Source organism: Acipenser ruthenus, chromosome 31 (assembly GCF_902713425.1).
Source record: "Acipenser ruthenus chromosome 31, fAciRut3.2 maternal haplotype, whole genome shotgun sequence".
NCBI lineage: Eukaryota > Metazoa > Chordata > Actinopteri > Acipenseriformes > Acipenseridae > Acipenser > Acipenser ruthenus.
The window spans coordinates 4432514-4456509 of record NC_081219.1 but is presented as its reverse complement, the minus strand read 5'-3'; the positions used below and the strand labels follow the sequence as shown (position 1 = coordinate 4456509).

The following is a 23996-nucleotide window of genomic DNA, read 5'->3' as shown; positions in this document are numbered from 1 at the left end:
GGGAGAACAATATACAAGAAGCACCTTACTAAAGAGAGCAGAACAATATACAAGAAGCACCTTACTAAAGGGAGAACAATATACAAGAAGCGCCTTACTAAAGAGAGTAGAACAATATACAAGAAGCACCTAACTAAAGAGAGTAGAACAATATACAAGAAGCACCTTACTAAAGAGAGAACAATATACAAGAAGCACCTTACTAAAGAGAGTAGAACAATATACAAGAAGCACCTTACTAAAGGGAGAACAATATACAAGAAGCACCTTACTAAAGAGAGTAGAACAATATACAAGAAGCACCTTACTAAAGGGAGAACAATATACAAGAAGCACCTTACTAAAGAGAGCAGAACAATATACAAGAAGCACCTTACTAAAGAGAGCAGAACAATATACAAGAAGCACCTTACTAAAGAGAGAACAATATACAAGAAGCACCTTACTAAAGAGAGCAGAACAATATACAAGAAGCACCTTACTAAAGAGAGTAGAACAATATACAAGAAGCACCTTACTAAAGAGAGCGGAACAATATACAAGAAGCACCTTACTAAAGGGAGAACAATATACAAGAAGCACCTTACTAAAGAGAGTAGAACAATATACAAGAAGCACCTTACTAAAGAGAGTAGAACAATATACAAGAAGCACCTTACTAAAGAGAGAACAATATACAAGAAGCACCTTACTAAAGGGAGAACAATATACAAGAAGCACCTTACTAAAGGGAGAACAATATACAAGAAGCACCTTACTAAAGGGAGAACAATATACAAGAAGCACCTTACTAAAGAGAGTAGAACAATATACAAGAAGCACCTTACTAAAGAGAGAACAATATACAAGAAGCACCTTACTAAAGAGAGCGGAACAATATACAAGAAGCACCTTACTAAAGAGAGAACAATATATAAGAAGCACCTTACTAAAGAGAGTAGAACAATATACAAGAAGCACCTTACTAAAGGGAGAACAATATACAAGAAGCACCTTACTAAAGAGAGTAGAACAATATACAAGAAGCACCTTACTAAAGAGAGCTGAACAATATACAAGAAGCACCTTACTAAAGAGAGAACAATATACAAGAAGCACCTTACTAAAGGGAGAACAATATACAAGAAGCACCTTACTAAAGAGAGTAGAACAATATACAAGAAGCACCTAACTAAAGAGAGCGGAACAATATACAAGAAGCACCTTACTAAAGAGAGAACAATATACAAGAAGCACCTTACTAAAGGGAGAACAATATACAAGAAGCACCTTACTAAAGAGAGTAGAACAATATACAAGAAGCACCTTACTAAAGACAGAACAATATACAAGAAGCACCTTACTAAAGAGAGCGGAACAATATACAAGAAGCACCTTACTAAAGAGAGTGGAACAATATACAAGAAGCACCTTACTAAAGACAGAACAATATACAAGAAGCACCTTACTAAAGGGAGGGCAATATACAAGAAGCACCTTACTAAAGAGAGTAGAACAATATACAAGAAGCACCTTACTAAAGAGAGAACAATATACAAGAAGCACCTTACTAAAGAGAGAACAATATACAAGAAGCACCTTACTAAAGAGAGTACAATATACAAGAAGCACCTTACTAAAGAGAGTAGAACAATATACAAGAAGCACCTTACTAAAGACAGAACAATATACAAGAAGCACCTTACTAAAGAGAGTAGAACAATATACAAGAAGCACCTTACTAAAGAGAGTAGAACAATATACAAGAAGCACCTTACTAAAGGGAGAACAATATACAAGAAGCACCTTACTAAAGAGAGTAGAACAATATACAAGAAGCACCTTACTAAAGAGAGAACAATATACAAGAAGCACCTTACTAAAGGGAGAACAATATACAAGAAGCACCTTACTAAAGGGAGAACAATATACAAGAAGCACCTTACTAAAGGGAGAACAATATACAAGAAGCACCTTACTAAAGAGAGTAGAACAATATACAAGAAGCACCTTACTAAAGAGAGAACAATATACAAGAAGCACCTTACTAAAGAGAGCGGAACAATATACAAGAAGCACCTTACTAAAGAGAGTAGAACAATATACAAGAAGCACCTTACTAAAGAGAGAACAATATACAAGAAGCACCTAACTAAAGAGAGCGGAACAATATACAAGAAGCACCTTACTAAAGGGAGAACAATATACAAGAAGCACCTTACTAAAGGGAGAACAATATACAAGAAGCACCTTACTAAAGGGAGAACAATATACAAGAAGCACCTTACTAAAGAGAGTAGAACAATATAGAAGAAGCACCTTACTAAAGAGAGTAGAACAATATACAAGAAGCACCTTACTAAAGAGAGAACAATATACAAGAAGCACCTTACTAAAGGGAGAACAATATACAAGAAGCACCTTACTAAAGGGAGAACAATATACAAGAAGCACCTTACTAAAGGGAGAACAATATACAAGAAGCACCTTACTAAAGGGAGAACAATATACAAGAAGCACCTTACTAAAGAGATCAGAACAATATACAAGAAGCACCTTACTAAAGACAGAACAATATACAAGAAGCACCTTACTAAAGAGAGTAGAACAATATACAAGAAGCACCTTACTAAAGAGAGAACAATATACAAGAAGCACCTTATAAAGGGAGAACAATATACAAGAAGCACCTTACTAAAGAGATTAGAACAATATACAAGAAGCACCTTACTAAAGGGAGAACAATATACAAGAAGCACCTTACTAAAGAGAGCAGAACAATATACAAGAAGCACCTTACTAAAGGGAGAACAATATACAAGAAGCGCCTTACTAAAGAGAGTAGAACAATATACAAGAAGCACCTAACTAAAGAGAGTAGAACAATATACAAGAAGCACCTTACTAAAGAGAGAACAATATACAAGAAGCACCTTACTAAAGAGAGTAGAACAATATACAAGAAGCACCTTACTAAAGGGAGAACAATATACAAGAAGCACCTTACTAAAGAGAGTAGAACAATATACAAGAAGCACCTTACTAAAGGGAGAACAATATACAAGAAGCACCTTACTAAAGAGAGCAGAACAATATACAAGAAGCACCTTACTAAAGAGAGCAGAACAATATACAAGAAGCACCTTACTAAAGAGAGAACAATATACAAGAAGCACCTTACTAAAGAGAGCAGAACAATATACAAGAAGCACCTTACTAAAGAGAGTAGAACAATATACAAGAAGCACCTTACTAAAGAGAGCGGAACAATATACAAGAAGCACCTTACTAAAGGGAGAACAATATACAAGAAGCACCTTACTAAAGAGAGTAGAACAATATACAAGAAGCACCTTACTAAAGAGAGTAGAACAATATACAAGAAGCACCTTACTAAAGAGAGAACAATATACAAGAAGCACCTTACTAAAGGGAGAACAATATACAAGAAGCACCTTACTAAAGGGAGAACAATATACAAGAAGCACCTTACTAAAGGGAGAACAATATACAAGAAGCACCTTACTAAAGAGAGTAGAACAATATACAAGAAGCACCTTACTAAAGAGAGAACAATATACAAGAAGCACCTTACTAAAGAGAGCGGAACAATATACAAGAAGCACCTTACTAAAGAGAGAACAATATACAAGAAGCACCTTACTAAAGAGAGTAGAACAATATACAAGAAGCACCTTACTAAAGGGAGAACAATATACAAGAAGCACCTTACTAAAGAGAGTAGAACAATATACAAGAAGCACCTTACTAAAGAGAGAACAATATACAAGAAGCACCTTACTAAAGAGAGCGGAACAATATACAAGAAGCACCTTACTAAAGAGAGTAGAACAATATACAAGAAGCACCTTACTAAAGAGAGAACAATATACAAGAAGCACCTAACTAAAGAGAGCGGAACAATATACAAGAAGCACCTTACTAAAGGGAGAACAATATACAAGAAGCACCTTACTAAAGGGAGAACAATATACAAGAAGCACCTTACTAAAGGGAGAACAATATACAAGAAGCACCTTACTAAAGAGAGTAGAACAATATAGAAGAAGCACCTTACTAAAGAGAGTAGAACAATATACAAGAAGCACCTTACTAAAGAGAGAACAATATACAAGAAGCACCTTACTAAAGGGAGAACAATATACAAGAAGCACCTTACTAAAGGGAGAACAATATACAAGAAGCACCTTACTAAAGGGAGAACAATATACAAGAAGCACCTTACTAAAGAGAGTAGAACAATATACAAGAAGCACCTTACTAAAGAGAGAACAATATACAAGAAGCACCTTACTAAAGAGAGCGGAACAATATACAAGAAGCACCTTACTAAAGAGAGAACAATATACAAGAAGCACCTTACTAAAGAGAGCAGAACAATATACAAGAAGCACCTTACTAAAGAGAGAACAATATACAAGAAGCACCTTACTAAAGAGAGTAGAACAATATACAAGAAGCACCTTACTAAAGAGAGAACAATATACAAGAAGCACCTTACTAAAGAGAGTAGAACAATATACAAGAAGCACCTTACTAAAGAGAGCTGAACAATATACAAGAAGCACCTTACTAAAGAGAGAACAATATACAAGAAGCACCTTACTAAAGGGAGAACAATATACAAGAAGCACCTTACTAAAGAGAGTAGAACAATATACAAGAAGCACCTTACTAAAGAGAGCAGAACAATATACAAGAAGCACCTTACTAAAGGGAGAACAATATACAAGAAGCACCTTACTAAAGGGAGAACAATATACAAGAAGCACCTTACTAAAGAGAGAACAATATACAAGAAGCACCTTACTAAAGAGAGTAGAACAATATACAAGAAGAACCTTACTAAAGAGAGCTGAAAAATATACAAGAAGCACCTTACTAAAGAGAGAACAATATACAAGAAGCACCTTACTAAAGGGAGAACAATATACAAGAAGCACCTTACTAAAGAGAGTAGAACAATATACAAGAAGCACCTTACTAAAGAGAGCGGAACAATATACAAGAAGCACCTTACTAAAGACAGAACAATATACAAGAAGCACCTTACTAAAGACAGAACAATATACAAGAAGCACCTTACTAAAGAGAGAACAATATACAAGAAGCACCTTACTAAAGAGAGTAGAACAATATACAAGAAGCACCTTACTAAAGAGAGTAGAACAATATACAAGAAGCACCTTACTAAAGACAGAACAATATACAAGAAGCACCTTACTAAAGACAGAACAATATACAAGAAGCACCTTACTAAAGAGAGTAGAACAATATACAAGAAGCACCTTACTAAAGAGAGAACAATATACAAGAAGCACCTTACTAAAGAGAGAACAATATACAAGAAGCACCTTACTAAAGAGAGTAGAACAATATACAAGAAGCACCTTACTAAAGAGAGCTGAACAATATACAAGAAGCACCTTACTAAAGAGAGAACAATATACAAGAAGCACCTTACTAAAGACAGAACAATATACAAGAAGCACCTTACTAAAGAGAGTAGAACAATATACAAGAAGCACCTTACTAAAGAGAGCTGAACAATATACAAGAAGCACCTTACTAAAGAGAGTAGAACAATATACAAGAAGCACCTTACTAAAGAGAGAACAATATACAAGAAGCACCTTACTAAAGAGAGTAGAACAATATACAAGAAGCACCTTACTAAAGACAGAACAATATACAAGAAGCACCTTACTAAAGAGAGAACAATATAGAAGAAGCACCTTACTAAAGACAGAACAATATACAAGAAGCACCTTACTAAAGAGAGTAGAACAATATACAAGAAGCACCTTACTAAAGAGAGTAGAACAATATACAAGAAGCACCTTACTAAAGAGAGCTGAACAATATGCAAGAAGCACCTTACTAAAGAGAGTAGAACAATATACAAGAAGCACCTTACTAAAGAGAGAACAATATACAAGAAGCACCTTACTAAAGAGAGTAGAACAATATACAAGAAGCACCTTACTAAAGAGAGCTGAACAATATACAAGAAGCACCTTACTAAAGAGAGAACAATATACAAGAAGCACCTTACTAAAGACAGAACAATATACAAGAAGCACCTTACTAAAGAGAGTAGAACAATATACAAGAAGCACCTTACTAAAGAGAGTAGAACAATATACAAGAAGCACCTTACTAAAGAGAGCTGAACAATATACAAGAAGCACCTTACTAAAGAGAGTAGAACAATATACAAGAAGCACCTTACTAAAGAGAGAACAATATACAAGAAGCACCTTACTAAAGAGAGTAGAACAATATACAAGAAGCACCTTACTAAAGAGAGTAGAACAATATACAAGAAGCACCTTGCTAAAGAGAGAACAATATACAAGAAGCACCTTACTAAAGAGATCAGAACACCATTCTCTGTACAATACATTGCACCTTATAGGACATATCAAATCATTGCTAGAAGCATAAGATTTCAACAAGTAGTAATGCTTTAAGGTATTAAATATAGTGTCTTTAAAATATGTAATTAATTTGTATTTACATTAAAGGTTTAACATTTCCATCAATCTTTAATAACACTAACTTGTCTTAATGAGATAGGTGATTGACACAGATTTTAAAGCAAGGCTGTGACACGTTTGAAAAGCTCTGTTGCAATAATTACATTGAAATAAATAGCAAATGGATTTCTAATCTCATGTAACCGTGACTGTTCTTAAAATAAAGCTCCTCGAACATTCTGTGGTTCTGTTTGATTACGTGCTTCATGGAAAACATTTCAATTCTGCCCTAAAGAGTCAGAGGAAGGAGCCAGGAATAATAAACCTCTTCTTTGATCATCTCTCGACCGCTCAGAGGTCAGTATCAGACAGGAAAGATGGGCCGATTATAATGAAGGACTGTTTTAATTATTGTATTTTAAAACCTTATCAAACAAGTATGATACTGACAAACATCCCTGCCTCTGCTGTAAATACAAAATCAGAGCCATCGATATCAAGAAAAAGTGGATCCACTGGAACAGCACACACATGTAAAAACACAGGTAGTGTTTGCACAGACAGACAGGCTCCTCCAGGTATCCCCAGGTCATCCTTAGGAAGATTCTGTTTCTCTAATATATACCTCTAAATGTAAATGTGAAATGCATAAATTAGGTCTGGCACAATAATCGGTTATTGTGATCTTATGTTTAGTCTAAACATTCATTATACTGAAAAATGATTGTTGATAATGGAAGTGCTTCTTCTTATGTTTCCAGCCTCTGGTACTCTCAATAACTTGTGCCAAGCAATGCCTTAACCAACTAATAGGAATTATTTATTATTTCATGAAATGTGTCTGAATGGCAATGGCTTATAAAGAGGTCTGGGTTAGCAATCTTTCAATAGCCAGCAGAATGTTTTACTGAGGATTTCATTGTTTGAGTGCAAGTCCCAGTACTGAATGACACACCAGCAATGCTGTCCTGTGTACAGACAGCTTGCATGTCCAGAGGGGGCCCCATCTGACTGCACTATACTAAATGAGCTGCTCTCATGCCATGTCAGTGAATACAGTGGCACCCTTACACAGTTCAACATGTAAAAGAAGCCTTCTATCTGGGCTAGATATGACTATACTGTACCGGGGTGAATGCACCATGATACCATGTCATTTAAGTCTGCCTTCAAGCTCTGACATGCTGACATACAGGCTTGTTTTTGCTACCCGAATGCCTTTTTAATAATAAGATAACAATCTTCCTTTTCTAAGGAAATAAAAGAAATAGCCCAGAGGATCAATGTCTTTATTTAGCTCTGCATGCAATAACGAGTAACATAGTTTAAAAGAGAAAGAATCATTTAGACTGAATTTACTGTGCAGTGGTGGCTATCAAAATCGAATTTCCACACATGCAGCATTTCCCAAAATAACAGCAGGTTTTAAACTTGAATGTGCCTAGTGGGTAGTAGACTGGTTTGGGTATGGCACCACTGACAGATCTGGAAGAAGCGTAATGGGCCAGGCTTTTGAGATCAGGATGGGTTTTACATGTTTAAATATGTTTCCATATTTACTTATTCAATTAGAAACTAGAAGGGCTTTGTCAATTTGACATTTGTTTATACAATCATGTTGATAGAGCTTTGCCATTAATGTTTATTGGTATATGTATTTGACATAGAATAATAAGGTTCCTGTGTGTTTTATATGGGCTGAGTGTTATAAACATGATGTATTTGACATAGAATAATAAGGTTCCTGTGTGTTTTATATGGGCTGAGTGTTATAAACATGATGTATTTGGTATAGAATAAGGTGAATGTGTGTTTTATATGGGCTGAGTGTTATAAACATGATGTATTTGATATAGAATAATAAGGTTTCTGTGTGTTTTATATGGGCTGAGTGTTATAAACATGATGTATTTGGTATAGAATAATAAGGTGAATGTGTGTTTTATATGGGCTGAGTGTTATAAACATGATGTATTTGACATAGAATAATAAGGTGAATGTGTGTTTTATATGGGCTGAGTGTTATAAACATGATGTATTTGATATAAAATGATAAGGTGAATGTGTGTTTTATATGGGCTGAGTGTTATAAACATGATGTATTTGACATAGAATAATAAGGTGAATGTGTGTTTTATATGGGCTGAGTGTTATAAACATGATGTATTTGATATAAAATGATAAGGTGAATGTGTGTTTTATATGGGCTGAGTGTTATAAACATGATGTATTTGATATAGAATGATAAGGTTTCGGTGTGTTTTATATGGGCTGAGTGTTATAAACATGATGTATTTGATATAGAATAATAAGGTTTCTGTGTGTTTTATATGGGCTGAGTGTTATAAACATGATGTATTTGGTATAGAATAATAAGGTGAATGTGTGTTTTATATGGGCTGAGTGTTATAAACATGATGTATTTGACATAGAATAATAAGGTGAATGTGTGTTTTATATGGGCTGAGTGTTATAAACATGATGTATTTGATATAAAATGATAAGGTGAATGTGTGTTTTATATGGGCTGAGTGTTATAAACATGATGTATTTGATATAGAATGATAAGGTTTCGGTGTGTTTTATATGGGCTGAGTGTTATAAACATGATGTATTTGATATAGAATAATAAGGTTCCTGTGTGTTTTATATGGGCTGAGTGTTATAAACATGATGTATTTGATATAGAATAATAAGGTTCTTGTGTGTTTTATATGGGCTGAGTGTTATAAATGTGATGTATTTGATATAGAATAATAAGGTTCCTGTGTGTTTTATATGGGCTGAGTGTTATAAACATGATGTATTTGATATAGAATAATAAGGTTTCTGCATGTTTTATATGGGCTGAGTGTTATAAACATGATGTATTTGATATAGAATAATAAGGTTCCTGTGTGTTTTATATGGGCTGAGTGTTATAAATGTGATGTATTTGATATAGAATAATAAGGTGAATGTGTGTTTTATATGGGCTGAGTGTTATACATGTGATGTATTTGATATAGAATAATAAGGTTCCTGTGTGTTTTATATGGGCTGAGTGTTATAAACATGATGTATTTGGTATAGAATAAGGTTCCTGTGTGTTTTATATGGGCTGAGTGTTATAAACATGATGTATTTGATATAGAATAATAAGGTTTCTGCATGTTTTATATGGGCTGAGTGTTATAAACATGATGTATTTGATATAGAATAATCAGGTGAATGTGTGTTTTATATGGGCTGAGTGTTATAAACATGATGTATTTGATATAGAATAATAAGGTTCCTGTGTGTTTTATATGGGCTGAGTGTTATAAACATGATGTATTTGATATAGAATAATAAGGTTTCTGCATGTTTTATATGGGCTGAGTGTTATAAACATGATGTATTTGATATAGAATAATAAGGTTTATGTGTGTTTTATATGGGCTGAGTGTTATAAACATGATGTATTTGGTATAGAATAATAAGGTGAATGTGTGTTTTATATGGGCTGAGTGTTATAAACATGATGTATTTGACATAGAATAATAAGGTGAATGTGTGTTTTATATGGGCTGAGTGTTATAAACATGATGTATTTGATATAGAATGATAAGGTGAATGTGTGTTTTATATGGGCTGAGTGTTATAAACATGATGTATTTGATATAGAATAATAAGGTTTCGGTGTGTTTTATATGGGCTGAGTGTTATAAACATGATGTATTTGATATAGAATAATAAGGTTCCTGTGTGTTTTATATGGGCTGAGTGTTATAAACATGATGTATTTGATATAGAATAATAAGGTTCCTGTGTGTTTTATATGGGCTGAGTGTTATAAACATGATGTATTTGATATAGAATAATAAGGTTCCTGTGTGTTTTATATGGGCTGAGTGTTATAAACATGATGTATTTGATATAGAATAATAAGGTTCTTGTGTGTTTTATATGGGCTGAGTGTTATAAATGTGATGTATTTGATATAGAATAATAAGGTTCCTGTGTGTTTTATATGGGCTGAGTGTTATACATGTGATGTATTTGATATAGAATAATAAGGTTCCTGTGTGTTTTATATGGGCTGAGTGTTATAAACATGATGTATTTGATATAGAATAATAAGGTTTCTGCATGTTTTATATGGGCTGAGTGTTATAAACATGATGTATTTGATATAGAATAATAAGGTTCCTGTGTGTTTTATATGGGCTGAGTGTTATAAATGTGATGTATTTGATATAGAATAATAAGGTGAATGTGTGTTTTATATGGGCTGAGTGTTATACATGTGATGTATTTGATATAGAATAATAAGGTTCCTGTGTGTTTTATATGGGCTGAGTGTTATAAACATGATGTATTTGGTATAGAATAAGGTTCCTGTGTGTTTTATATGGGCTGAGTGTTATAAACATGATGTATTTGATATAGAATAATAAGGTTTCTGCATGTTTTATATGGGCTGAGTGTTATAAACATGATGTATTTGATATAGAATAATAAGGTGAATGTGTGTTTTATATGGGCTGAGTGTTATAAACATGATGTATTTGATATAGAATAATAAGGTTCCTGTGTGTTTTATATGGGCTGAGTGTTATAAACATGATGTATTTGATATAGAATAATAAGGTTTCTGCATGTTTTACATGGGCTGAGTGTTATAAACATGATGTATTTGATATAGAATAATAAGGTTTCTGTGTGTTTTATATGGGCTGAGTGTTATAAACATGATGTATTTGGTATAGAATAATAAGGTGAATGTGTGTTTTATATGGGCTGAGTGTTATAAACATGATGTATTTGACATAGAATAATAAGGTGAATGTGTGTTTTATATGGGCTGAGTGTTATAAACATGATGTATTTGATATAGAATGATAAGGTGAATGTGTGTTTTATATGGGCTGAGTGTTATGAACATGATGTATTTGATATAGAATGATAAGGTTTCGGTGTGTTTTATATGGGCTGAGTGTTATAAACATGATGTATTTGATATAGAATAATAAGGTTCCTGTGTGTTTTATATGGGCTGAGTGTTATAAACATGATGTATTTGATATAGAATAATAAGGTTCCTGTGTGTTTTATATGGGCTGAGTGTTATAAACATGATGTATTTGATATAGAATAATAAGGTTCCTGTGTGTTTTATATGGGCTGAGTGTTATAAACATGATGTATTTGATATAGAATAATAAGGTTCTTGTGTGTTTTATATGGGCTGAGTGTTATAAATGTGATGTATTTGATATAGAATAATAAGGTTCCTGTGTGTTTTATATGGGCTGAGTGTTATAAACATGATGTATTTGATATAGAATAATAAGGTTTCTGCATGTTTTATATGGGCTGAGTGTTATAAACATGATGTATTTGATATAGAATAATAAGGTGAATGTGTGTTTTATATGGGCTGAGTGTTATAAATGTGATGTATTTGATATAGAATAATAAGGTTCTTGTGTGTTTTATATGGGCTGAGTGTTATACATGTGATGTATTTGATATAGAATAATAAGGTTCCTGTGTGTTTTATATGGGCTGAGTGTTATAAACATGATGTATTTGGTATAGAATAAGGTTCCTGTGTGTTTTATATGGGCTGAGTGTTATAAACATGATGTATTTGATATAGAATAATAAGGTTTCTGCATGTTTTATATGGGCTGAGTGTTATAAACATGATGTATTTGATATAGAATAATAAGGTGAATGTGTGTTTTATATGGGCTGAGTGTTATAAACATGATGTATTTGATATAGAATAATAAGGTTCCTGTGTGTTTTATATGGGCTGAGTGTTATAAACATGATGTATTTGATATAGAATAATAAGGTGAATGTGTGTTTTATATGGGCTGAGTGTTATAAACATGATGTATTTGATATAGAATAATAAGGTGAATGTGTGTTTTATATGGGCTGAGTGTTATAAATGTGATGTATTTGATATAGAATAATAAGGTTCCTGTGTGTTTTATGTGGGCTGAGTGTTATAAACATGATGTATTTAATATAGAATAATAAGGTGAATGTGTGTTTTATATGGGCTGAGTGTTATAAATGTGATGTATTTGATATAGAATAATAAGGTTCCTGTGTGTTTTATATGGGCTGAGTTTAATAAACATGATGTATTTGATATAGAATAATAAGGTGAATGTGTGTTTTATATGGGCTGAGTGTAATAAACATGATGTATTTGGTATAGAATAAGGTTTCTGCATGTTTTACATGGGCTGAGTGTTATAAACATGATGTATTTGGTATAGAATAAGGTTTCTGTGTGTTTTATATGGGCTGAATGTTATAAACATGTTACTTGTCTTATATCGTACAGTAGGTGCATGCATACACCATCCATAAGTTCAAAAAACACTTAATCACAATTCTAAGATAAATGTTTCGACTCGTCCTTCTTCAGTGTACTCCTGCAGTTTGTCTTCCCTGTCTTTGTTCCTTTGGGACTGGTTTGCAGAGAGTTTTGTAATCAGGTTTTCTATATGTCATAAAAGCCCAAGTTCCTCAGCCGTTTGCATTACACACAGGGTGCACGTTTCATACAAAAACACACCTATTACGGGTCTTTAATCTTGAACCGTCTGAAGCCAGCACGCACAATCATGTTTCTCAGAAAAAAAAATCAGCGTTGTATTTCATTTTTAACAGAGGCCAATCTCAGTCCTCCATAAAGGGAAGTTAACTGTATTCCAAAGCAGTGTGTGTCAGCGTAGGTTACAGTCCTTTTCTTATCGCTGCCCACAAGGAATAGTCTGCCTTCTTTTCATATGGGGCAGAGCAATGACCCTCCGCTCCAAGGAAGCCGTTTGTTATCTGATTAGCATAGTTAAGAACCCTGGCCTTTTAGAGTACAGCGGCCCAAGGCATTCCGATTGCATTGGTAATTACTGAATGTGTCTTTATAGTGGTGTGAGCCATTGTACTCCAGAGAAAGGGTTCTACTGTCTGTGTTAACTCTGCAGACTCCTCATACTATTACAAGCCCTCGTGAATCTGCATGGCTGACTCTAGTTTGCACTCCGACTGACCCTCTTCCATAACTATAGAAACTTTATACTTTATACTTTAGCTTCACACCATGGGACACGGCCAGGGAGCAGCATGTTGAAGAGAATAATGTCACTCCAGGTACACGTCCCCTCCAGAAGGAATAGCTATTGCAGCCTGAACGATCTATGTACTATTTGCAGGTGCTCTCCTATGTGCACTGGAAAGCAATGCAGATTAAAAACATATTTTCAGTTCTTGGTTGAAACAAAAACTCTGGGCTGTTATGGGTTCTTGAGGACTAGGATTGACATCCATTGCAAATATACAAAGCACTTTCTTACACAACTCTTGCCATTTGTGCCACATTGTGTGGTGATTAGTGATATTTACTAATGTCCACTGGGGCTAGGCTATATTTCGAGGCGAAAGACATGAGAGGGTAGTGAATGCCGTGCCACTGCCTTAGCCAACATGTTATTAGGATCAGCTGAATTAACAGCTTATTATGACATTTGTCTGAATAGGGGTTCCATTGTGGAGATACTATTAAAAACATCGGAATGCTCTCACACACACACACACACACAGAGTTGAGATTTTTTGGACTTGTTTTGATAAAATGAATGTCCATATTTTTTTCTTTAAGTACATTAACAGCCCATGCTGTAGTCTTTTTAAGGGTTTTTTAAATCTTTGTTTTCTTCAGTTTCATTTAGCTGTTCCTCATCTACGGTTATGTGTCTACTCTTGCTGATGCACTTATTTTGTGTTCTTTATTTTTTTGCGGATAGACTGCTGTCTTCACTCAGAAAGCTGGTGTTGTACCAGTTATGTGGAGTTTTATCCCCAAATATATTAAAGGAAATAAGTGAAATGTCACTCATTTTTGGCTGTGGTTTTGTAACTAATAACAAATAAAATGGCAGTTTGTCATGGAATTTAGAATGTAGTGGTGCATAGTGGTTTATTCAGTGTGAAGCGGCTCAATAGTATGCAAGGCATGCTATACGCTATATATATGCACGGTCATGTGATGCTGTTCAACCAATCACAGGTTGATATTTTTCCAAACTGTGTTTTAAATATATATATTCTATGTTACCATGACAACAGACCCCTAAACTGGAACAAATTCCTCTGGATATTAGTTCCGTTCATACGTATGAACATGACTAATATTTTCTTCATATTATACTTCTTCCTACGTCATCACCGTCTTCAGTGTAGAGTCAGTGCCACTTAATGTCAACTGCCGCCATATTAATTACCAATTACAACAAGCACTGTGTAAAGTGGAGAATAATAGGTTACATTCAAAACAAAGATATGGACAATTCGTAAAAAACGAGTTTCACACCAATAACAGAAGAATTAAAAAAAAAAAAGTTTTTTAAAAGAGCAAAGAAATGAAAATACAAGAAGAAAACCAGCTTAATAAAGAAGGTAAGAAACATAGAATATACAAAATAATAACATGGGTCAGAATATATTACCACTCGTGCATTACGGCTCAAAAGCACCTCCAGAAATAGTACTGTGTGGTAATATATCCGAACCCACATATTATTCGATTTATATATTCATATAGACATACTTACTGGAAGGATATTGAACCCCCAGTGTACCAGAAGTTAATAATCTGGATAAGCTATATTTATTTACATAAGTACAGTCCTCAGAATTCACAGAAATATGGAACAGAGCCTTTTTTTTACGGAGGTATGTGTCGACTACAATATAGTCATACACTATATATTTATACATGTGCTTCCCAAATGTGTTTTTGTTACCTATCGGGATTTAATTTATTGAATTTTTTAGTTTAATTGACCCTATCATTTTGATCACTTCATGCCGACTGTAACGTATGTGTCTGTTGACGATGACATCTGTTAAACGTGTGATAATATGTACTGACTGTATTCTGGCAGATGCACTGAAATGAACCGCTGTTAAATTGTGAAAAGAACAAAACAAACAGCTAAACGCAACAAATAATGTGTTCTTGTGTAGTGTCCACCTGGTATTCTAAAATAAAGTACTGTAATCAATAATGAGAATACAATGTTTAACAACATCTGGCTGAACATGTATTTATACACACACAACCATGTGTACCCTAGCGATGAACAGAAACCCTGCATGCTTGACAGGCTCCCATGTAATGTGAAATTGAATAGCTGAGTGTATAAATCAATGCCCATTTCCTCTGCCTAGCCCAGTTGAGAGTACAACAGGCTGTTAAACTCAAGCAGCGCTGCAGCATTCAGAGACCTGTAAGCAGCGTTGCCATTGATTTTGTATTTAGCTCCCAGCACTAATGTCTCTTCCTCTAAACACAAACCCCACACAACTTCCACAGACTGCCACAGCACAAATCACCAGCGATGATTCAGAGGGTTCACTTGGGCCTGGTAATACACTAACAGCAGTCCGTTTACAGTATTAAACAGGCCTGTAGCTGCAGTAGATAGGGATTCACTTTGAAGAAAGGGCTAATTGAAAATCCAATTCTGTTCTGAATGCAGCTTCTGCAGCCAACACCAACTCTGACAGCATGCGTCAGTGGCTTTCTAACAAAAGGCAGCCCTTGTGTTGAAATAGGAATGTTTTGTTTTTTATATGTTGAAGACAAGCTATGATGAGGCATGTTACGAGGCACTTGATTCAACAAACGAAAGCCCCAATTTTGCTTTATACAGCATTCCAAGAACTCATCATTATTGGTTTACTATTCTCTGCTAATGGACACCACCTGTCATTATTATTATTATTATTATTATTATTATTTAACAATAGCCTGCAGATTTAAAGTTGTATCTGAGGAAGATAGGGAGAAATGTGTGGAAGAGCTGAATAATGAAAGTACATACACGAGTTAGAAATGAGCTCAGAGAAGTCGATGAATCTCAAGATATACATGGAACTCATTTAGACCCACTTGACATTTCTGAATGATGTCACCATGAATTATAACAAATAAAATACACCAACGCTGTGCATATGTTACTTTCTTCTAAACTGTCAGTCTTGTAACTGTACTGAAGTCTTTTCTAAAGTAATAAAATAAATGATAAATAATGTAGTTTGATTAATAGAGAGGTGGTCTGTGCACTGTAAACATTAACTGTAGGTGCCAAAGTTTATACAGTAAATTACATCTTCTAGTTCTGTTATCACTAGGAAGCAATACAGAAATTAAAAAGGGTTTGTTTTTTCTCAATCATATTTCTGTTTAATATAAATGTACAGGAAAAGCTAATATGGCCTATTTACTATAGTATTTTTAAAAGCCTGTGGGGTAATCCACCTTAATTCTTCCAGTGTAACTGAATGTGTGGTACAAACAGTGCATTCTGTACAAGCACATGGAGTGGACTTACCTCGTATAACAAACAGCCCAAAGACCAGATATCGGATTTAAAGTTGTATCCGTTTTCATGTATTCTCTCAGGAGACATGTAGTAGGGTGTTCCCACTGGAAAGCAAAACAGGATGTAATTAAACTTCAAAAGTAACAGAAAACATATGTAATAATATCCAGTACGTATCATGCGTGCGGGATATAAAAAGACTATATAATAATAAGTTACCCTGAATGCAGGGATAGTGTGATCAGTAATTTATTGTAACCCATTCCCAAGTGACAAGAGTCTTCGAGTGTCCTTGTTAAACAGTTTACTATGTGTATGTGTTTACAATTCAAAGCACAGCACGGGTCATATTTGAATTGGCTGCAGTTACTGTTTAAATATATTTAAAACATTTTTATGACGTCACATCTGGATCTTTCAATCGATTCATTTTTCAATTCAACTGAAAATTGTCTATTCACCGAAGAAAACAGGACTTAGAAAACTGTGGATTTGTCAAAGAAACCACAGTCAGTGAATGCACTAAAAAAGTAAACTGGCAACGCTTTATTCAGCACTGTTCATCCCTTGCATACAGTACAGCACAGCACTGCACCCCTCCACTGGGAGACACATTATTACAGCATTGCGTTGTATGGTTTGAGACAAGCAATGCCTTAAGATCTGTAGATCGTGCATTACGGCTCAAAAGCACCTCCAGAAATAGTACTGTGTGGTAATATATTCGGACCCATATATTATTCGATTTATATATTCATATAGACATACTTACTGGAAGGATATTGAACCCCCAGTGTACCATAAAGAAAGCAATTGGCAAAAGGGTGTTTGTAATGCAGGCCTCAGCTCCTGAGCAGATGAGGGGGTTTAAAGAGCTGCTGGGTGGACATCTAGTGGAGAAACATGGGTGGAGATGGAAAGGACCGTCTGTATTTCTTGACTTTCATGTTTGACTATACATGACTGTGTGAGTGATTGTAGTAATGCCTGCTGTATCCTCTGGGACATCACTGACAACAAGCAAGCAGCTCCCAAATTAAAAATCAAATACATATCCCTGAAAGTTGCTGTGTAGAGAGCTTGACAGATTATTCAGCTGACACAAATCTGTTTAATTAGCTCAATGGTTTGGGTCTGCCATCTAAACTTATCATTAGCTAAAATATTTATTTGGTTTCTCCAATATTTTCTTCTTCAATATTAGTCAAATGTTGGGAATTTAAATGAGCTGCTTTACACATTTTACATAATGAAGTCTTACTATATAAGTTAACATGTGCAGTCAACCCTGTCTCTTGGTGTAAGACTCCTCATGAGCACTTTGGATGAGCAAGAGGACAGCAAAGCAAAGCTGAGCGAAACGAGACACTCCTAGAACATAGACCATATCAGAGACAGGGTCAGCTGTGCATATTAACTTATTATAAATCATGTTTTAAATAAAAGAAAAGAACACAATACAAGAACAATGTCATTAGCCACGTCTCTAGAATTTTTGTCATTTGCTAGTCTACCGTGCACCAGACTACACAAAATAAGATGTATTGGAATGTTCGGAAATCTGGCATTTTGATTGGCTGAGTGATGCTTTATAATATAATATAGGAGTATGGATATTGAAACTTACTGCAATAGTCTGAATATGCTTTGGTGTATACTGTATATCTGCTATCTTTTTGACTGGATAAGATTGCAAGACAGCAACGTAACCTATCAATATACTGAAAGAAAAACATAACAATGGAAATGAATAGAAGAATCTTATTTAAAAAACTGTTAAAAACATGCAGAAAGTCAGACAGAAAGTCAGTTTCCCAGCAAAACGAAGGCCAGTGCTGGGAGACGAGAGGGTTTTTCTATTGGGGAGTGTGGCGAGGAAGTTTCTTAATCTATGATAACTCAGGTGCTTGACAGAATGCGCTGTGTCAACACTGCTGTGTAGCCCGAGGTGTGGAATTCTGTGCACTTTCTGAAACAGGGAATGTCAGGTTCATTGCGCAAGAAGCTCAGATACAATAAAATGAACACTCACGGTCTGACAGAAAGTTGTGGTGTTCACCTTTATGTTATTGTGCAACCGAATGGTAGACTTTGTTCAATTTAAAATTGTCGTCTTGAATAAAGCCTAAAAATAGCATTCGATCAAACAGGAGTGACAGCATTTCCGATAACGATGAGTGCGCCACACGCTTTATCTGGATTTTGTGCATCAGGCTGTTCAATTTAAGTAGGTTCCTGGAGTAGCCAACATCAAAAACATCCTTCTATTTAAAGCTGCACATGTCCACGTCTGTTTAAAAATATTTATTGAAGGTTGTTAGCAAATAAAAATGCCTTCTGAGACTCCCCATTTCAAGACAGATCTTATAATGTTTAAATACGGCTCAGGATAAAAGACTGACAAGCCTGATTTCTTTTATGGTCTGTCCAGCAATACACAGAAATCGCTTATAATGAGCTTGTTCCACCAAACTGCTCAAGTCTTCCAATTTAATCATCCTGGGTTTGCCAATGCATTACATTAGTCAATATGACAAGAACAGTATAATCAGGGGCTATTAATCAAAAATGTTACATTGGCATTATCTTTGGAAGATTTTGTAAAGGTAGCCCAATACTCAGTACACATATTACATCTAAATACTTCTATAAAAATACAGAAAATGACTGTAGCGATTAATTATTGTTTGCAAATAGCCTTACAGAGTTCCTACTTGATCTTGTATACAGTTTTATATTCAGTCCACATTATTTTATTATCTTTAACTGGATGTTCAGTCTTTTTAATGAGTCTCTTTTGAATTCAAGAGATATTCATTGACAGACTTGCTTGCATCTTTGCATGGATAACAGTTATTTAAGCTCACTTTACCTTTGTTTGCACTTATCTTTATGACTCATTGTTACTGCAAATGTATATAACCATTGTGTTTTGTGTGACATTTAAGACGTCTCTGATAATAATAAAAGGAATCAAGGTTTCGTGTTGTTTAACCCACCAGATTGTCACTACAGTACAACTCTGCAAACAGTCCACACATAATACACTGGGACAACAAGCACCAAACCAGTAAAAACGGCTGCTCTGAAGAGATGCAGGTAAATGTTATACTGTTAAATGACTGTATTTCAATCCTCTTTGAAATGAGCCTGTGCCTTTGCTTCAGAATAAGACCTTAAACTTTAAACTGTGCTTTACTTTACAGTACACTTAGTTTGGGATGATAACAACACCAATGCTTTAAAAGGCTGAACCAGGAGGTTCAGAATAAGAAAATGCAGGCATTTGCTGGAAATATATTTTACACTTGTTTATTTGTACACCAACCCACAATAGCGTAAACTAGGAAAAATACACATTTGATGTATATTAAGCATCTTTGAATTGTCACTTTGGTTATTAGAAATGGTGTTGTCTTTCTCTTAAAATCAAACATATTTATATATTTCAATGTATGGGATATGCATCTCATTCCAAGGGGGTCCTGGTAAAATTCACACAACTAAATCACACAACTCAAAGCAATAACAATTGAATGCACTCCTGGAAAATGAATCAACACATGGAGGTGTGCTGTAAATTCCTTATGCTGATGGATCACTATAAAATACTTATGTGTCTGTCTACGATACCTGCATGCCTACCAACAGAAATGGAAAACTGTGCTGGCTTGTGGTGGTTGCTTACCTAGTATCCTGGTATCCCAACAGCACGTTTGTCACAAACATGTACATGAATTCAATGAGCAAGCCATCACACCAGTGCACTGCCTAAAATGCTTCTATTTTTTAGCAATGAAGAACAATTGGAGGCGGGTCATTCATTGCTCATTAAACCCCATTCAAACTCCTAGGTTATTAAATATTTTGATATCTGTGCATTTTCAAAGAAATGCAAGTCAGTTATTTGTATAACCTAGCCCTGTGTCCAGGGGTGAAATTCTGCTGGTACTCACCGGTACTCAGTACCGGGACTTATTTTGATGCTGGTACTGGGTACCGGGACTGATTGTATCTGCTTTTCAGCCAACATGCTTGCATTCCGTCCACTGTTACAGTTGTTTATTTTCCACAGTCCACTAGCTTTCTGATAGAAAACAGTCTCGTCACAGAAACTAAACAATTATTAAAATATTCTTGAAATGAACCAGTGGCAATGGATGATCTATTTGCCTTGGTTCTTGGCAGGAAGCTCATGAGGAGAAGTTATGGATTTATATGATTGGTCAATAACATTGTCGGTACCCTCCCATGATCGACTACTAATGAATGACATCTGAAGTAAGTTTACTCTTATGAAATATATAATTGTCTCCTGATTAATATATGTATATATACAGTGCCTTGCGAAAGTATTCGGCCCCCTTGAACTTTGCAACCTTTTGCCACATTTCAGGCTTCAAACATAAAGATATGAAACTGTAATTTTTTCTGAAGAATCAACAACAAATGGGACACAATCATGATGTGGAACGAAATTTATTGGATGTTTCAAACTTTTTTAACAAATAAAAAACTGAAAAATTGGGCGTGCAAAATTATTCAGCCCCTTTACTTTCAGTGCAGCAAACTCTCTCCAGAAGTTCAGTGAGGATCTCTGAATGATCCAATGTTGACCTAAATGACTAATGATGATAAATAGAATCCACCTGTGTGTAATCAAGTCTCCGTATAAATGCACCTGCACTGTGATAGTCTCAGAGGTCCGTTTAAAGCACAGAGAGCATCATGAAGAACAAGGAACACACCAGGCAGGTCCGAGATACTGTTGTGGAGAAGTTTAAAGCCGGATTTGGATACAAAAAGATTTCCCAAGCTTTAAACATCCCAAGGAGCACTGTGCAAGCGATAATATTGAAATGGAAGGAGTATCAGACCACTGCAAATCTACCAAGACCTGGCCGTCCCTCTAAACTTTCAGCTCATACAAGGAGAAGACTGATCAGAGATGCAGCCAAGAGGCCCATGATCACTCTGGATGAACTGCAGAGATCTACAGCTGAGGTGGGAGACTCTGTCCATAGGACAACAATCAGTCGTATACTGCACAAATCTGGCCTTTATGGAAGAGTGGCAAGAAGAAAGCCATTTCTTAAAGATATCCATAAAAAGTGTCGTTTACAGTTTGCCACAAGCCACCTGGGAGACACACCAAACATGTGGAAGAAGGTGCTCTGGTCAGATGAAACCAAAATCGAACTTTTTGGCAACAATGCAAAACGTTATGTTTGGCGTAAAAGCAACACAGCTCATCACCCTGAACACACCATCCCCACTGTCAAACATGGTGGTGGCAGCATCATGGTTTGGGCCTGCTTTTCTTCAGCAGGGACAGGGAAGATGGTTAAAATTGATGGGAAGATGGATGGAGCCAAATACAGGACCATTCTGGAAGAAAACCTGATGGAGTCTGCAAAAGACCTGAGACTGGGACGGAGATTTGTCTTCCAACAAGACAATGATCCAAAACATAAAGCAAAATCTACAATGGAATGGTTCACAAATAAACATATCCAGGTGTTAGAATGGCCGAGTCAAAGTCCAGACCTGAATCCAATCGAGAATCTGTGGAAAGAACTGAAAACTGCTGTTCACAAATGCTCTCCATCCAACCTCACTGAGCTCGAGCTGTTTTGCAAGGAGGAATGGGCAAAAATTTCAGTCTCTCGATGTGCAAAACTGATAGAGACATACCCCAAGCGACTTACAGCTGTAATCGCAGCAAAAGGTGGCGCTACAAAGTATTAACTTAAGGGGGCTGAATAATTTTGCACGCCCAATTTTTCAGTTTTTTATTTGTTAAAAAAGTTTGAAATATCCAATAAATTTCGTTCCACTTCATGATTGTGTCCCACTTGTTGTTGATTCTTCACAAAAAATTACAGTTTCATATCTTTATGTTTGAAGCCTGAAATGTGGCAAAAGGTCGCAAAGTTCAAGGGGGCCGAATACTTTCGCAAGGCACTGTATATATATATATATATATATATATATATATATATATATATATATATATATTCCTTTTAAACCTTCAAAACAATGAATATGACGGAATTTGCTAAATATAGGCGCTTTCTGAGGCATGTGAAATAAAATCCATTTAAAAGTAAAATATGATTTCTGGTATCCACTCTACAGAGAAATAATACATAATTATTTTCTTAATGTACACGATGTAACTAGTAAGCTACTGAGTTTTTTTAATGTTAATACCATGCATATAAAAATTAAAGTCATGCTTGCGTCCATGCTAGCTAAGTAAAGTTTTGTCGTGTTAAATTTAACTGTTCATAAATCCAGTTGGATTCAGAAGTTGACCATTCTGCGAGAGAACCAACGCCACTTATAGTCCAGCTGGAACTTTTTCTTTATGAGTGTGAAATATTTTGTTTAATTACAAGCAACTGTTAAACAACAACAACAGTAATCACTACTGATGAAAAATCAACTGAAGACAGTGTACAGCATGTATAACACTGACATGACCCCATCACATTTCAATTGAAGAAACTCTACAGCATGTATAACACTGTCACGATCCCATCACATTTCAATTGAAGAAAGTCTACAGCATCTATAACACTGTCACGATCCCATCACATTTCAATTGAAGAAACTCTACAGCATGTATAACACTGACATGACCCCATCACATTTCAATTGAAGAAACTCTACAGCATCTATAACACTGTCACGATCCCATCACATTTCAATTGAAGAAACTCTACAGCATGTATAACACTGACATGACCCCATCACATTTCAATTGAAGAAACTCTGAAGCATGTATAACACTGTCACGATCCCATCACATTTCAATTGAAGAAACTCTACAGCATCTATAACACTGTCACGATCCCATCACATTTCAATTGAAGAAACTCTACAGCATGTATAACACTGTCACGATCCCATCACATTTCAATTGAAGAAAGTCTGCAGCATGTATAACACTGACATGATCCCATCACATTTCAACTGAAGAAACTCTACAGCATGTATACCACTGTCACGATCCCATCACATTTCAATTGAAGAAACTCTACAGCATGTATAACACTGTCACGATCCCATCACATTTCAACTGAAGAAACTCTACAGCATGTATAACACTGTCACGATCCCATCACATTTCAACTGAAGA

General features: G+C 35.2%; 1 protein-coding gene across 3 annotated transcripts in view; it reads right to left on the bottom strand.

Annotated features, from left to right (window-relative positions):
• The window catches only part of LOC117396730 (serine/threonine-protein kinase Nek6-like), a 173430-nt gene that overhangs the window by 46843 nt on the left and 102591 nt on the right, over window positions 1-23996 (bottom strand). For all 3 annotated transcript variants that reach the window (XM_033994876.3, XM_033994877.3, XM_059005701.1), the window contains exon 8: window positions 16862-16956. In XM_033994876.3, coding sequence (XP_033850767.3) covers window positions 16862-16956 — 95 coding nt within the window. The remainder of the gene's footprint in view (window positions 1-16861; window positions 16957-23996) is intronic.